The sequence below is a fragment of the Rousettus aegyptiacus genome, unplaced genomic scaffold, assembly GCF_014176215.1.
Source record: "Rousettus aegyptiacus isolate mRouAeg1 unplaced genomic scaffold, mRouAeg1.p scaffold_m13_p_6, whole genome shotgun sequence".
Lineage (NCBI taxonomy): Eukaryota > Metazoa > Chordata > Mammalia > Chiroptera > Pteropodidae > Rousettus > Rousettus aegyptiacus.
Window position 1 is genome coordinate 77,475,239 of NW_023416309.1, and position 16,818 is coordinate 77,492,056.

At 40.6% G+C, this 16,818-nt stretch overlaps 1 protein-coding gene and 1 pseudogene across 4 annotated transcripts in view; both read left to right on the forward strand.

Annotated features, from left to right (window-relative positions):
- The window catches only part of SMG6 (SMG6 nonsense mediated mRNA decay factor), a 192,648-nt gene that overhangs the window by 37,818 nt on the left and 138,012 nt on the right, over positions 1 to 16,818 (forward strand). For all 4 annotated transcript variants that reach the window (XM_016138892.2, XM_016138891.2, XM_016138893.2 and 1 more), the window contains exons 9-10: positions 2,012 to 2,073; positions 8,828 to 8,973. In XM_016138892.2, the coding sequence (XP_015994378.1) occupies positions 2,012 to 2,073; positions 8,828 to 8,973 (208 nt within the window). The remainder of the gene's footprint in view (positions 1 to 2,011; positions 2,074 to 8,827; positions 8,974 to 16,818) is intronic.
- Positions 610 to 728, forward strand: LOC118604740 (annotated as a pseudogene).

Sequence of the window (16,818 nt, forward strand, 5' to 3'; positions counted from 1 at the left end):
AATAGAACCACAGTATTCAGAAACCTCTTGTTCTCACTTTACTCGAGGAGGCTTTGTGGGTCACACAGTATGAGTTTCCTACCTAATCAGTAAGGAAAACTGAACTGCTTTTTAGTTGCTTTTATTCCATCAGCCTTCATAAATAAGGCTCACTAGTTCTCTTCTTGAGATGCAGTATAAGAGAAGTAAAACTGAAATCAGAAGACCAGGGTTCAAATTCTAACTCTGCCATTTACTGGTTTAAGTTGCTTAAATTTCTGAGCTGCCCTCAGGCTTGGGGGACGATAATTGGCTTGAATGAGATGGGTTACAGATATTCTGTTCCTACCAAAATTTGCTGTATATATAAAAATAAATAGCTATAAAGGATTTTTCCTGGTAAAGAGATGAGTTAACCAGTTTATGGTTAACAGCTGTGGGGAAAGGGATACATTGAGTGGTTCTTCATCTTTCCCTTCTGTTCATGGAACCTAGTATCCTTGGCTCTGACTAACCCCACTGTACAGACAGATTACCATCAATAAAGTATTCTGAGCTTGTTAACTACATAAATCAATGTGCGAGCTAGTATTGCTGATTAAATATAATTTAGGCAAAAATAGAGTCTGAGTCTACAGCCATGCCACCCTGAACGTGCCTGATCTCGTCTGATCTTGGAAGCGAAGCAGGGTTGGACTTGGTTAGTACTTGGATGGGAGACCACCTAGCAATACCAGGTGCCGTAGGTGGAATGAATGAATGAATGAATGAACGAATGAATGAAAATAGAGACTGAAGCTTGTATGCAGAGTTTGCTCTTGAAGTCATTGGTGGGGTGAGAATGCACTGTTTTTCTCACACCTAGCATCGATACGAAGGAGATAGAATGCCCATAATTTGATTGGTGTTCTGTTTTGCAAGGAGATGAACCAGAAAAGTTTTTCCTGCTGGGAAAGCAAGCATCCAAGGGTGCTGGACTATTCATGTGCTAACCATCCCCTCAGATCAAGATTCTTGACTCTTCTTGTCTGGCTACAGGGTTGTGAGCACACTGCTTACTTCTAGGACACCAGGGAAGAGGACAATGAAGTTCGACCTTTTATCATCGTCACTTTCTTTGGAGTTGAATTTTTTCCCCACCCTTGTTTTTGCTCAGAAAAATCTCTTCCCTCAGTTTTAATTGAAGTAGGTTTTCTAGAACATTAAATTGCGATTGTAAACTTATTAACTCAAGGGCCAGATGTGGCTGGTAAATTTATGTTTTTGGCTTGCCTAATGTTTAAATTTTTTCATCAGTAGCCAACCATTAAGAGCCAGAGGAGTTCACATAAAAACCTAGCTTTCAGCATTTCTTTAAAAGAAAAACAAAAGGGGGGAAGAAATGATAAAATTGGGTCTACAGAGAGCAGAAACTAGAGTGGACCAGCCATAGATTGCTATTGTCCTTACCAGCCTGTTTCAAACCCGGCCCCTTATAGACACTTGAATTTTCAGCTCCAGACCTTAAACTTTAGTCTTAGAAGATGGAGAAGTGTAATTTGATGTGCTAATTAGTGGTGGGTTACCTTACCCTTATTTACCAAAGAAGAATCCTGTTTCTTGGGTAGATAGAAAAACAGCTCATAAGTAAGATTAGAGACTTATCTAAAGTAAATATTATCCTCGTCCTTATCAATGTTTCATTTCCATCATTATGGGGCCAGAATGGCTCTTAGATCTCACAGAACTGCAGGCATCTTCCTTTCTGACCCAGCTTCATTGGGATTCAACACATATTCCCTGCACATAGGCACTGCTGCCAGCAGAGGGTGCTGTTCACTCACTGAGTTTGCTGTCACTTTGGCGCAGCTGAGCTGCAGCTGTTGGGCATGTGCCCTGGGTCTGTGTGAGAGTTTGGGCATGTCCATTTGGTTCCCATCCCTAGTGCCCACCCCTTAGACCCTGGCCAGGTTATTGTGTCACTAGGGACTCTGCTTAGTAACAGGAAACTGGGGAAAGTTTAATTGTTTTCTCCTCTCTTTTTCCCATGCAGCTGAACAAAAGGTTCATCCTCAGTTTTCTCCATGCCCATGGGAAGCTGTTTACCCGGATTGGGTAAGTGTGCAGGATGTTTATTTTATTTTCCTACATTACAAGTCATTTTGGAATTTAATATTGTTAGCAACTAGACTGTGTTTGTAACTGAGGGCACAGGGTGTGAATTCTTAGAGGCCTCCACCTTCTCTTCCCTTCAGTCACTCTCCTGTGCTCATGAAGTTTGGGAAATATGACTCTCCATCCCTCTGTCTCTTCTTTCTCTGTCTTTACTAAAGCCCCCTTTTAAACACAGTTGTATCTCACCCGCCTCCCCCCTCCCCCAAACACACATACTCCTAATCCCTTTGGGTGTCTCTTTCCTTTGCCTTCCAGCTCAGCCCCTAGTGAGCTCCTCAAGGAAGTCATGCCCAGTTCTTGGGTGCAGCTGGCAGGGATCCTGCCCACTCATTTTCCCTTAAAGAGAAAAATAGCATATTCTTTTCTCCAGCATTTTCTCTTCATCATGAACCATACCCCTTCCTTTGAGGCTGAGGTTCTTGTACTATATTGCCGATCTCAGTAAATGCTAAGACTTTTCTGTGGTTTCACCATGTACCATGGATTTACATATCAATCTGAGAAGATGGTGTGAGCACCTTCTTACTTCACCCATTAAATCCCTGGAAAGAGATCAAGCTTTGAGTGTTTGTTTATTGGATCAGAGTTTTTCCTTAGTGTGTAAAACTAGTGATCCTAAAGCCTGACTAATGCCTGCGCACCAGAGCAGATGTGTGCTGAGTGCCTCTTCAGTTTAGAGGAGGAGTAGGTGGCAGTGCTCTCAAGACAGGTGGTCTTCCACTACATTTTAATATTTTCTGAGTTGGAGTTTTATTGTGAGCTACCCTTTGAGGTGATTTGTTTTGGACCGTAGATCCCCTGGTTATTGTCAGTGTTCCCCTTTCACTTTCTGTCATAACCTCGTAAGTTTATCTGTAATGCTGTAGGTTTCCTTAGTGGGAGAGGCTAAAAAGCTTTGTCCAGCTTGAAGAAACTTCCATGGAAGGCAAACTAGAAAGTGTGCTTATTACATATTCATTTGTCATCAGTGTGGGCAAGAGTGACAGTGATGGCCATCGCAAGGGTAGTCTTGATTTTTAAATGGCTTGGGAGACTTGGAGTAGTGCCAATAGATGCATCTCTATTAGTAGAAATAAGTGTAAAGTAATTTACTTAGGAAAAGTAAACTAGGTGCATCAGTAACTCCCCTTTCACCACCTCCCTCACCCCCATGTAAGCTCTGCTGTGGCAGGATTTTTTGCCTAACAATGTTGTATCCCTAGTGCCTGGCGTGTAGTAGGTGCTCAGTAAATATTTGTATGAGTGAGTGAATTATTACAGAAATGGATAGACTCTAAAAAACTGGAGAGAAGGATATAGTATTCTAGTAGGTTATATATAGTAGGCCCAGGACAATCATTAGTAATGTAAAGCTGCAGTTTACAAGATAGGCAAGATGATAACAGTATCACTTTATAAAATAACACATCATAGCAGGAAATACTGTTGTGCTGCACTTGGAATAGCTGCTATCATTCTTTTATCTCTTTATCATCTTTTTTAGTTCTCATTTTAAAAATCTTTTTCCCTTACTACCTTTCCACTCAGTTTTTCTCTCCTTTTTTCCTCTTCCTGTGTTTGTTCTTTAAATTTTCATATACCGTGTTGCTTTAAGTCAGGATTTCTCAACCTCTGTGCTATTGATATTTGGAGCCTTGTAATTTTTTGTTGTAGGGAGCTGTCCTATGCATTGTGGGATGTTTAACAGCATCCCAGGCTTATATCCACCACATACATGTCAGTAGCATTCCTTCCCCTCCCCCAAGACAATTAAAAATGTCTCTAGACATTGTCAAATATTCCCTGGGGGCGGGGGGTGGGGGGGAATTGTTCCTGGTTAAGAACCACTGCTCTTGGTATTTGTTAGGTCTGTTGGAGATTTTTGGGACTAAAGAAGCTCTAAATCTTGTTCCAGAATGTAGACATATTTAGGATATATTTTTATCAAGTTAAGTATTAGTTAGAACCTTATTTTTTCCCCCTTTTAAAATTCTCATATTTTGATACATATATTTTGGAGGAGGTTTGGGAAAGAACTACAATACTGATTAAAAGCTAGAAAATGATTTCTAAGAGGAAAAATTAATCTTAAAAAATTAAGGTAAAAGGTTTATTTAAAGACAGCTGCAGGTTCCTCCTGTGTTTAAATATAAAAGAGTCATTACCACATCGTTTTGATTTCTTTGGGACAACAGCAAAAGAAAATAGGCTTATGTTGCAGCTGGAGAAATTTGGGTTAGGTGTAAGAAAATTTCACAGAGGGAAGATGTTCAGGAATTTTCTTCTCTGGAAGCCTTTAAAAAAAGAATAGATTATCTCATTTGTCAGAGGTGGTTTGCTGTGGTCCAGATTATTTTTCAATATCTCTTTTATTTCTGCATATAACATGTTCTGTTGGCAAAAAGATAAGGCCAGTCTAGTTTCACCTTCATAAAAAATGAGTTATAGTGGTGTTCACATGAGGAAAACGTATGTAAATTCTAGGCAGTCCAGCCCCTCGATGAGTATTCATTCCTTTTGGCTCTCCTGGAGGTAAAAGAGAATTGAGCCCCACGTTTATTTGAGAAGGCAGAAACAGCAATAACTTTTCTATTGGGGGAAAAAAAATATAGAAGTCTGTAAGACTAGAAAAGCCACACACAACAACATGGACTGTTGCCTAATTACCAAGAAGATGTGAAATGTGGGCGGTGTTGAAAACAATTTAAGAGTGAGGAGATTGTAATGGGGAGCAGCTGAAGCCACATACACTGTCCCGCATGCCTTTTGAGAAAAGTCCCGATGTTGCTCTTCCCAGTTTTTGTATTTGTGTCCAGTGTTCCAAACTGCATCAGTATATTATTGAATACCTACTGTGTGCAACAGTCTCCTTACTCTCAGCATCCATTGAAGAGGAGGCTCAGAGAGTATCAGATGGGAATCAAATACCAAAAAGAATTTTTAACTACTAAGAAGTTATAAGACACCGAGAGTGCACAAGTCAAAGCCTTTGTGGGCTTCAATTTTCTTATCAGTAGTTTAGATAATATCCAAGGTCCACGCCAGTCCTTACGTTCTGTAGCACTATAATTTTTTCCCTCTCATTTCTACCCTTGTCACACAGCTTACTTTTTGTTTTTTGCTACTGGATGCTTTTGTCTTGTTCGGTTTTTAAAAATTATGAAGTTGAGAAGAGTTAGAAAACTTGATTCTTTTTTGAAGAGAATGTTGTCTAGTTCAACTGTATTCCTCAGCACCTGAAAGGTTGGGTCCTACTCTGTTAGTCACTGTCTGAGTCACTTCTGGGTTTAGGTCTCAGTGTTGTATGAAAGATTGGTTTCTTGAAACTGCCATTCAAATGAGACAAGGTGGCTCTAGAGATCGCTTTAGAAAGCAGTCAGTGAAACCCATATCCTGAGAATGATTCTGTCTTCTGCAGTGTTAAAAGATAGGGACAGACTTCTCAGGCTCAGGAAAAGAAATCAGTCAGGGGTACCAAATGGCTCCTGACAGACACTTGCTTTCCTGGTGAGAGCGGGGCAGATCAGACCTGTACTTGGACTCCAGTAAGAGAGGTTGGGAAGCTGGCAGCCTGTAGAATTTTGATTTATGATAAGTAGGATAATTTTGCTTCTCATTATTGCCCTAGTTAAAGTTACTAGTTTAGTTTTTACTTGCCTAGCAATGCTATTTGCACAGCTTCAAGGCCTCTTGGAATTCAGACATATATTTATTTTGGACTTTGAATTGTTAAAAATATAATGTTTGTATCTTGATTTATTTTTAAAATTATAAGTGTTCTATAGAAAAGCCAGAAGTATTCATCGTAAGGGAAATCTTTTTGTATACAGTGTTTATTGTAAATATTTAGAAAACTTAGCAAAAATAAAAAATTATTCTCACTGTCTAGAGGTAACTACTGTTGATGCTTGATGTGTATTTTTATCTTTTTTCTGTACATTACACACATTTGTTTTTTTACAAATCTATATATAAAGGGATCACATTAATCTGCTTTAAAACCATTTTCACTTGACGTATGTTAAACTTTACCCACATGATTTAAAAAATCTAATACAACTTTTAAAAAATATAATTCAATTGTATGGATGTGCCATTTTAATTGCCTGTTATTGGCATTTTATAGGCTGCTTCCAATTTCTTGCTGTTATAAATTACTATTTTTTTATGTTTTCTCTCCTCTTCCTCCTCTGTTGCTACTGCTGCTTCTTGGCTGAAACTTTTATAATTATTACATAGATAATATACAAATTTTCTTATAAAAATGTAGTATTACTGCTAAGGCTAAAATATCTTTCAACTCTTCCCCAACCCCTGTGCCCTCTAACAAGATAACCCTAGACATCAGGTTATGTATTCTTCCAAACCTTTTAACTTGTATGTATTCATAAAAACCACAATTTTTATTTAGTGGATTTTTCCTAAATATAAATTGTATATTGTCATTATCTCAATTTAGTATAATTCTTGTTCTATAATATGAGGTGGAGCAAAAAGGAAAACATAAAACTATTTAGAGGTAATTCGAGGCCAGAATCAGACAGCATTTTAGTTATTGCCTGACAAAACTGATTTTGTCTGAATAGATCCATCTTCTCTCATGTCTCAGAATTGAAGTTACTAACTTATTTCCTTATGCATTTGATTTTTTTCCTCTTAATCACATCGAACTAGTTGAAAGGCAAAGGGAGGATTAAAAAAAAAAAAACTTAAAAAAAAAGATGTGGACATTTGGCCTTGCTTGAGACCTCAGCCTGACTTAGGGAGTGTTAATGAATCTCTTTCAGTTCCCATCCCAGGGAAGAGGCTTCCTCAGACACAGCTTCGAAGTAAGACTGTCCCACGTGACACTCTGTCATGTCATTCTATGCTGGCTCTCTACCGCCTTTCAACACGGAGACACATGGCTCTGAAACTTGCCCAGTGTGGCTGCTTTTCAAGCAGAGTGAACTCTGCTATTCTCGTAATGAGAAGTGCTAGTCCCCCTCCCCACCTCCAACCAGAGAGAGTGCTGCACAGTGTCAGGATTTAAAATGAAACCTTTGTTATAGCCTATGGGGAAAATGGATCCAATCCAGCCCCAAACATATCACTCTGCTATTCCAAACCTACCAAGAGTTTTAATAGTTCTGAAACATTTTAGAGAGGAAGAAAAGAAAAAAGAGAGTTGTTTTTTTGTTTTTCTTTTCTTTTTTTGGAGGGGCGGTGTTGTATTTTTTTGTGGGGGGGGGGCGTCACTTGAAATGGCATAAGGAGGGAAAGCAAATACATGACATGTTTTGTGCCAATGAAAATGAGGATAGCTCAGCAGAGAAAGGAACTGGAATATAAACTATAATTGACCCATAGCTGTGGCATGACTTCTGGGTACCAGAAGGTTAGTAATAGGATTTGCCATCCAAGGGCAAGGAATGAAGATTGCCAAAATGCAGAAAGCTCTGGAATTTTCCAACCTGGGGAGGGTACTACTCAGTGGGGAAAGGACCATGGTTTGGGTGAAACTAGAAGCACCTTTCTCTAGGACCTGAGAAGGATTCCCTTTCCTGTGGCTTTCTGTAAGATATTTATTAATCCAGCCTGAAGTTCTTCCTCACCCTGCCTCCAGTGTACCACAAGCAGTTTGTTTGTTTGGGGGTTGGGGTTGAGGGTGGATAAAAGATACTTTGTTGACCACGAATTGTTCAGCATGGCCCTAAAGCCCAATGTGCCTGGTTTTTCTCTCTAACACCAAGTTTGAATTTGCTTTTTATTTCTGAGGACTTCAGCTGTGGTTTGTCCCTATTGCCAAAGGAGCTCCAGGCATGCACCACTGTTTGGGATCCAGTGGCCACATTTGGCAAGCAGTGGTTTGAACGACCTCTCTTTAGGAGCCCTAGGTCACTGGCTGGATTTCTACCTCCCTACATTACAGGCTCTTCCTGTATTGGGAGTGGCAGTTGGCCAGGGCATTATATTTCCACTGGCCTGAAAACATACAGACCCTGATGAGCAGAGTCTTGTGAGAGGGAGAACAGCAACACAGGAAAGGCTGAAACAGATCACTGGGGCCCTAGGTCTAAGGATTCTTCAAGGGGAAATTTGGAATCCTTAGGTAGAACAATTAGTGCGATAGTACCTAAGAAGACAGCAGCAGAACTATTCCTGGTTTCTTGAAGTAAAGCCTTGAGTAAAGAATCTCTAGGTTCATAAACCTTTTTTGGAATATAGCTTTCATACTAGAATTTGGGGAACATGTAGGTTTTAGAGCTTTTTAAAAAAATTGTTTGCTATTTAGAAAAACTGATTGTTTCAGAGAGAAACTTTGATTTCAGCATGAATCCAGTTATTGCCAGGGGTTAGGAAATAGCATACCAAAGTATAATAATTCATAGTGATTTATCCAAAATTGAGTTTTTTCCTGTCTCCGAACCCTGAATACTTCTTTCTTTTAAATTTGTTCACAACCGTAGGATATCAGGAAGTTTGTGAAAGTAGCAAAGAAATGTCCTAGGCATTAGTTGTCTGCTTTCTAAGAGAGAGAGAGACAGAGACAGAGACAGAGAGACACAGCGACACAGAGACAGACACAGAGAGACAGAGAGACAGAGACAGACAGACAGACAGACAGACTGGCTGGCTGACTGAATGACTGACAGATAGACACAGAGAGAGAGTGTGTGTGTATACCAAGTGCTCTTGGAGATGTGCCTTACTGATGAGCTGGCTGTATTTATAGGATGGAGACATTCCCTGCAGTGGCTGAGAAAGTCCTCAAGGAGTTCCAGGTATTGCTGCAGCATAGTCCCTCTCCTATTGGAAGTACCCGCATGTTGCAGCTGATGACTATCAACATGTTTGCTGTACACAACTCCCAGTTGAAAGGTAAGGCATGTTTAGTTTCTTTATCTAGAAATATAAAGATTAATCTAGCTTCTTTCCTATGCTACCATACCACCCCTCACCCTCACCCCCCTGCCGCAACACACACACACACACCCTTCCCCACCATTGCCTCTCAGTCAGATCTTTAGTTTACTCTCTGAAATCTGTATGACTCTCTGGTGCTTGGGTGGGATGGAAGGAGAGAATCATGGGTAAAGAGCTTAATTTGCAAACCCAGAGATGCTGTTGCACATCTGGCCATGCTAAAGGCAGCAGCAAGGCCTCTTGGAGTCGGCAGACCCAGAGCCTCTCCCAGGGGAGAGGCATTGCTGAAATGTTTCATTGCAGAGACCATACGCTTGGCAGGGATTGGGAATAGCTGTTTCTGGACTCATGTACCCTGTTTGTTCAATATGGAAAAGTCTAGTTCCCTGTGGGATATCCCTTGTGGGAGTCTGCCAGGGAGTAAGAACAGAGAATTGATGAGCTTTGGTGACTCAAATCTGGAAGCACAAAAATCACCAGGCCCAGATTTTGGCTAACATGCTGGTGTACATTCTGAAATGTTTTTCTGAACACTGGAGGTTTTTTGGGGGTGGGGGAGATTGGGGGTGCTGATTGGCAGGATTATTAGATGTTTTATTAACCAGGTCATAGTCAGAGGATGCTACCAAGATCCCTTCCCTTCACCCCACTTATTAGGTAAGGATCATGTGGTTTAACTTGATAGAAATATAACGCAGGAGTTACATTATTTTGTGTTTGTTTGCAAGGGAGATTTGGTCCATGCTGCCAAAGAATCGTTTCACAGCATTGACAGAGTAAAGTTTGGTCTCAGGGCTGAAAGGTTATTCTCTGAAATGCCAAGAAGTGGGAATTGCCCCATGGAGACTCTGTCACAAAACAGACTTGGCATTTTTAGAGAGAGTGTCGCTAGTTCTTTTATTGCATCTTTCCTTGTGCTTTCTCTCACTCTAAAGTTGGCTGATTTCCCTTTCCATTTGTATTTGGGGGTTACATATCAGCTTGCGGGGTTGGGGGGATTTCTCCCCTGGCGAGTAAGTATGCCATAGTTTCCCTTGAAACTTGGCTCTTCCTGGGACCCTGCAGGATGCTATGCTAATCTGCCTGGGTCTTTAATCACTTTTAAATTGTAGAGGATCTTCTCCTCTTATGCTGCCCAGTGCAGCATTTAGAATTCCCAGCAGAAGGCAAGACGCAGAGGTTTAGGTGCCATTTCGAACTTGGCTAATTATTCCTAAGAACAGCTCTGAGGAGGCATGCAGTCCTGAGGAGCAGTGGTGGTTTCCAGGAAGAAGGAAGTAAAGTTTTTAAAGTGCTGTCCTGGTGAGGCTGTGAAGTCCAAAGGGGCAGGAGCTTGATTTTTTCCTTCATTACTATGCCGGATCTACTACCAAGTGGAAAGCTCACTGGACTCAGGAAATGGGCCTCCCAAGGTGCCCTCCTATTCATTTTCCTGCCTCCCTCTAATAACAACCCACAGAGTTCAGCGAGCTGCTTGTCACAGAGCTGCCGCCTCTGCCAAGGTATTGTTCCAGCATCAAGTGACTTGTCTTGGGAGGTGTGAATGTAAAGGACCTGCACCTCTCATCTGTACAGTATCTGTAGTCAGAAGCTTCTGCTCCATGAAAAGAAATACCTTGGCCTTTTCATAGGCTGCCTGTGAGTCCTTTTCTTGGAGTTGTGTTGAGTAAAGATTAATAAAATACTGGTGAAAGACAGGTGAGATGGTGAAAACAGAGAAAGAAGGAAATAGGTGGTTCCCACATTTGAGGCCAAGGTACTTTTTCTAAGACTCTTCTCCATGGTTGGTTATGATGAGGACCTACTAGCCAGGAAGGACATGTCAAAGCCTGTGCTTGAGACCCTACTAATTTCTGGCCCTATCCTGATGCTCACCTCCATGAGGCAACTAGGGCCAAGAGGAGTATGAACTGAGGTGGTCAGAAGCTCCAAGGGTGTTTCAGGGAAAAACAGCCTGGGCCACAGGATATGACACTTAACTAGGACAGAGAGCTCTGTGGACATGCTGCCAAGTACCCGGTGTGCAGCTGAGGCGGCCGTCCAGACCCCACTGTGTGGGCTGCCATTGGGAGAGGGGTGAGCAGAGCACTCAGCAGGGCTGGTTGGTGGGAAGATGCACTTTTCCATTTCCCAGCACATGAGTCATCTTCTCTGGGCCCCTGTGCTGTACTTGCATGGACAGTGGCAAGAAGGGGGTGTTGTGGCTGAGTAGCAGCATCTGTGCTGGGGGTGGAGAGAGAAGGGGGTTGGGGAAAGGGTAAAGATTTAAATCCTTCACTAATCAGCAGCAGTTTGAATCACATTTTTATGAGTAAGGAAGTGATAAATCAGCCCCGAGTGTTCAGCCCCCAAGTCCCATCAGCCGATGCCCTTCTAAAGGCTTCTCTCCAGGCCAGTCTGCTTGCTGTCAGAGTCACCACTCAGCCACGGGACCCTGGCCGTCTGAAACCAGAAAGCAAAGACCTGATGCTGCCAGGCCTTCCCAGGTGCTTGGGGTCTGTGGTGATTTGGCAGTCACTACAAGTTACAGAACATCTGGACCATCATTTTTCTTTTCATTTCTTCTTGGATGTGGCCTTCTGGGTGGTGTTTGCATATGTCAGTTCCTGGACTCTGTGGAGAAGGAACATTTCAGCCTGAAGCAGAGGTGATCTGTGGCCCACAAGGCAGTCAAGATCCTCTTAATCTGTGCCTGGGCTGTCCCTGTAGACGTGGACCTAAGGAGTATGATTTGGAGAGCAACAGGGACATCCTTTCTTAAAAGTATGTCCTTTATGATGCGTCTAATTCATTTTTTGGGTGTGTGTATTCAGTGCTGCCTCTTGTGTAACTGTCCTCTTTTCAGAATACCCATAATCCAGGGAAGGAAATGATAACTGTTAGTTAACGCTTTAGTATAATTATTTTTCAAATGTGTTTTCATTGTGGCCAAGACAGATATAAAACTATTTAAAAGCTTTGAACACTTCACAAGACAAAATGGAGGGAAAAACTTAGATGGAGGTGAAAGAAAAGCATCTTTTCCCTTTTCCCAGGTTATAGTTTTTCCTGGAGTTTAGTGAGGCAGAGGTGAGGGGTCAGATTTGCCCCCGCTGCCCACAGGGGAAAATAAGTTGAGTTATGCCACATCATTTAACCAACTAACCTTCCCAGTCTCAGCAGTGATCTTAAAACTCATGGGTTTAGGGCTGTTGGTGGAGAGATCTGTTTCTCCTTTCTCTCATGAACCCAATACAAAAATCCTACATCAGTGGGAGTACAGAGAGTCTAGAATCCTAATACTCTGTGCTGAAGTGGTTGAGGACAGATAAATTTGAGGGATGTTTTGGAGGCTCTTACTATAGTGCCTGGAATTTATGAGGCACTCAGTAATTATTTATTGAATACATAGATGAAGAAAGCAAGCAAGCTGTCATTGAACAGTGTGTTTTTTACCTGGCCTGTGTCCAAAATTGTCCTTTGGTGAGTGATGGGTGGTAGTGGTAGGTGGTTCCCAGAGTGATGTCTAATCTCTTTATGGCATTCCCAAGCCCGAAGGGAGAAATGAAGCCTTCTCCACGTGCCTCAGCATTTAACACTTCAGTAGCCATCTGATTGGTTGATGTGATGCTGAAAGGTGAACTGTTGATGTAAACCACAAGCACTCTAAGAATTTTAATTTTTTAAAAATTCTGTAATTTAAGGAAATAAAACTCTAGTTTCTTCAAGAGGAGTAATTGAAGCAACATTTGTGGTAGGGCATCACTGAAATCCCATTGCATCCCCCATCTGTGCCCAATTTGCTCCAATCTGGCGTTTTTTTTCCCTTCCTTTTTCTCTCTCCCTCTTGCTTGCTCTCTTTTTTAAAAATATGTTTTATAATTCCTGGAATCAAAACCATCTCAGACACACACTGTTTTATTTTACTGTATTATTGGATTATACTTTCTATAAATCATTGGATGTTATTCATTGGCCACCACCGGAATAACTTCCCTTTTCTGTGCCCTGGCCCCTTCATTTCTTTCTCTACCAGCACATAGGGTAGGCCTCCATTTCAGCCTTACAGAAAAGCCCTGGTGGCAGCAAGAGGGCACCCAAGAGATACTTCTTGTATGTGCACTGATGCTTTCTGTCCTTCGGGAACATTTAGGGGCTGGGATTGAGGCAGGGCTAGACTGGCATTTCTTTCTTTACCATTTATGCTTGTTTTTACGGTTTGTTAGTACTCCTGAAATTGCAGGAGGTAAAGAGAGTGCCACATGTTCACCTCCAGAGGAATAGAGAATCATAGCTGTCTATGGGAATGATAGAGCTTAACTCAGATGTGTGGGATACTTGAGATGGGAACCATACATCTTTATGCCATTTTTGTGTATGCGGGTTGACTCTGGTCGTTTCACAACCAGAATTTTTTTGTCTTCCAGCATACAACCACCTTAGAGACCTTGGGTAAAGCAATTTGCTCCTCTGTGGCAATTTACTTTTGTCTAAGTCTCTTACTCAAGCAGAATGTATGAAGTGCCTAATCCTCTGCTTGTTGGAACAGTTGTACAGGAAATCCACCTTTCATAGGGGGTTAGGCTTGAGTTTAGCTGAATAAACTGTCCCTCTCATTTCTCCTTCTCTATCTGGTAGTAGAAGCCTCTGGGATTTGTTTCCTCAAGGATCCATGGGTAGAATTTTGCAGGTAATTTGCACTGCCTGACTTTCATTTTCAGGACTGCTCAGTTTAGAGTAAATTAACAAAGAGGTAGCTTAGTCAACAAATTTTGTGAGAAATAAATTCTAAGGTTAGAAGAGGCTAGCTAGGCTTTAGAAGGCAGGCCAAAGTAGGATGCATCCTTCAGCTATGCCCTCTATCCCTCTGAGAAAGATATAACATCAACAGGTTGCTTAGCATGGACTTCTTCCCTCATAATTCCCTGGAAAAGAAGAAAATGTTAAAGTAGGTTATCAAGGGACCTTCCTATCTTCTTGACTCTGAATTCCAGGGTCCTTGTTTTCAGAATGAATCTGTTACTTTAGGCTGGAAGAGAAGAAGCAGTTATGAAAAGCTAAAGAAATGAGAAAATTTAGTTATATCAATAAAATTAAGCCTCTTATATCAGTTGAAGAAAAGTCTGGGTCTTTTTTTTGCAAGGTAACAGTGTGGTTTGGTGTGGCTGCTTTGGTGTGGAATGTAGGAATGTAGTATCCCATAGTTGCCCAATAGTTAATGTGGGCTACATATCCATCTCTGTTGCCATTTTATAGCTTCTCAATTTGATTTTTTTGCTCTACTATGGATTTATTCTGAAATAGAGACATTATTGGGCAGAATGTTGACAGTAGGACACTCAGATGCCTTTTCTGAGTTTTCTAGAAGCTTTTCCTGAAGAATAGAATTCTAAATGTGTAGTTTACAGGGCAGATAGGTACTGTACTGTTTGTTGAATACACAGGGAAAGCAGGTGTGTCTAGGGATGGAGATTAGGGGGAGTTGCACTTTGGACCCCAACCAACTGAATGTTGGTCTGGGGAAGAATTGTAGCTTTCAGAGGTAGTGGCCAATAATGACAATGGAACTACACTGTTATAATACCTGATGACATTTTATAGTTGCTACGTATGCATTCTCATTCGATTGTTCCTATCAGCCCTCTGAGAGAGATGGGACAGGTATATTGTGTACTATTTTATAGATGATAAGAGACGTATCAAAAAGGTTAAGTAATTTAAGCAATGTTGCACAGCTGGTAAATAACACTCAAGTCTCAAGTGTTCAGCCTTCTATATTAGAAAATAAAAAAACTTTTTTGAACTTCATTGAGACAGCTAAACAAGGCAAGCAATGCACCCTTCCCCCAACCCCAGATCTGACCAGCTGCTGTTCTTTGATAAAGGAAGTGATCCTTGAATCTGATCTAAGACTAGAGGAGGAACTGAAGTAGAGATGAGGGAGTTGGGGTAGTCAAAATTCTCCCAAGTTTCTTGAAGTTCAAGTGGGGCCACAGGTAATAAGCTGGCAGAATCAAAGGTTGTCCGGGGTCCATGCGGGAGGGGGAATCTCCCTCTGTCAATGGAAAACATTTGTTCATGACCAGTTAGTAAAAAAAGTGTTTGGTCTTTTTCTTTGGGATATGTAATATCTCTTAAAAAGGAGAGGGGGGATTTTTAAGGACATTATTTATCTTCACCATTTTTCTAGTATCCTTCCTGCTTTTTAGAAAGAGGCTTTCACATGACAGTCTTACACGAGACCCGGGGGAAGGTGGGGTATTCATTCATACAGAAAAGAGTATGAGATTATCAAACATTTGAAAGAATGATAAAGTAAGTATACATGTAACTACTGTCCAAGTTAAGAAACAGAATATTGTCAGCACCTCAGAAGCTCCTTGTATGTGTTTCATCCCCATTTTAGCTCCCCCTCACTCTTACAGATAATCATTATCCTGACCTGTGGAATTCATTCCCTTGCTCTTCTTTATAATATTACCATCTAAGTATACACCCCTAAGCAAAACAGTTTGGTTTTGCTCACATATTAATGTAATTATGCTAATTATATTACTTATAGTCTCTTCTCTCTGGCTTATATTTGTTCCATGTAATGTTTGTGAGTTTTGTTCATGTTGATGTGTGTAGTGTTTTCATTGCTACAATGTTACATTTTATTTATTACTGTTTAACAATTTTTCTATTTGTAGACATTTGTTATTTTCTCTGTGGGGCTGTGATGAGCATTGAGTCCATTGACAATTATTTTAATTGGTATATTTGGATTATATACTATACGATTCTTTTTAAAAAATTAATTGCAGTAAAGTTTATATATAATAAAATGCACCCATTTTAATTGTGTATTTCAATGAGCTTGACCAATTTACATACCTAAGTAACTATCATCATCATAATCAAGTTACAGAACATTTCCTTTATTCCATGAAGTTCTCTTTGTGTCCATTGCAGTTATCTCCATCCCTACCGCTGTCCCCAGGAAACCACTAATCAGCTTTCTGTCACTATACATTGGATGTGTCTTTTCTGGTTTTATATAAATGGAGTCATTCAGTGTTTACTCTTTTGTGTCTGGCTCTTTGGTCAGTGGTAATGTTTATGAGATTTATTCATGTCGCATGTTATAAGTATTTCATTCTTTTGTATTATCACATAGTATTGTGTTGTACAGATATACTACAGTTTTATTTATCCAGTTACCTGTTAATGAACATTTAGGCTGTTTATAGTTTGAGGCTATTATGAATAAAAGTGCCATGAACATTTGTATGAAAGTGTTTTTGTGAATATGTTTTCATCTCTGCGAGTAAATATTTAACTTTATAAGAAACTGCTAAACACTGCTAAGCAGTGTTTGAACCATTTCACACTCCCTCCAGCAGTGTGTGAGAGTGTCAGTTTCTTTGCATCCTTGCCAACATTTGGTATTGTTCGTCTCTTTTACTTTAGCTATTGTAGTGGATGTGCACTGCTAGTTCATTTAGGTTTAAATTTGTGTTTCCTAGATGACTAAGAAAGATGAGTGACTTTTCATGTACTTATTTGCCATTCATATATATATCTTCCTTGGCAAATGTCTATTCAACTAGTTTGACCATTTTAAAAATTAAATTGTTTGTCTTTGTTAAGCTTTGAGTTCTTTAGGTAATTTGGATATAAACTCCTTTTCAGATCAATATTTTACAAATATTTTCTCCAGTGTTTTCCCAATCGCCTGCCTATTTTCTTTTTTTCTCCTTTCTCTTGGATCCCCCCCCCCATTCTTCATCCTCTTCCTCTTCCTTCCCCTGGTATTTTTTTTTCCTGATTACCCTAGGA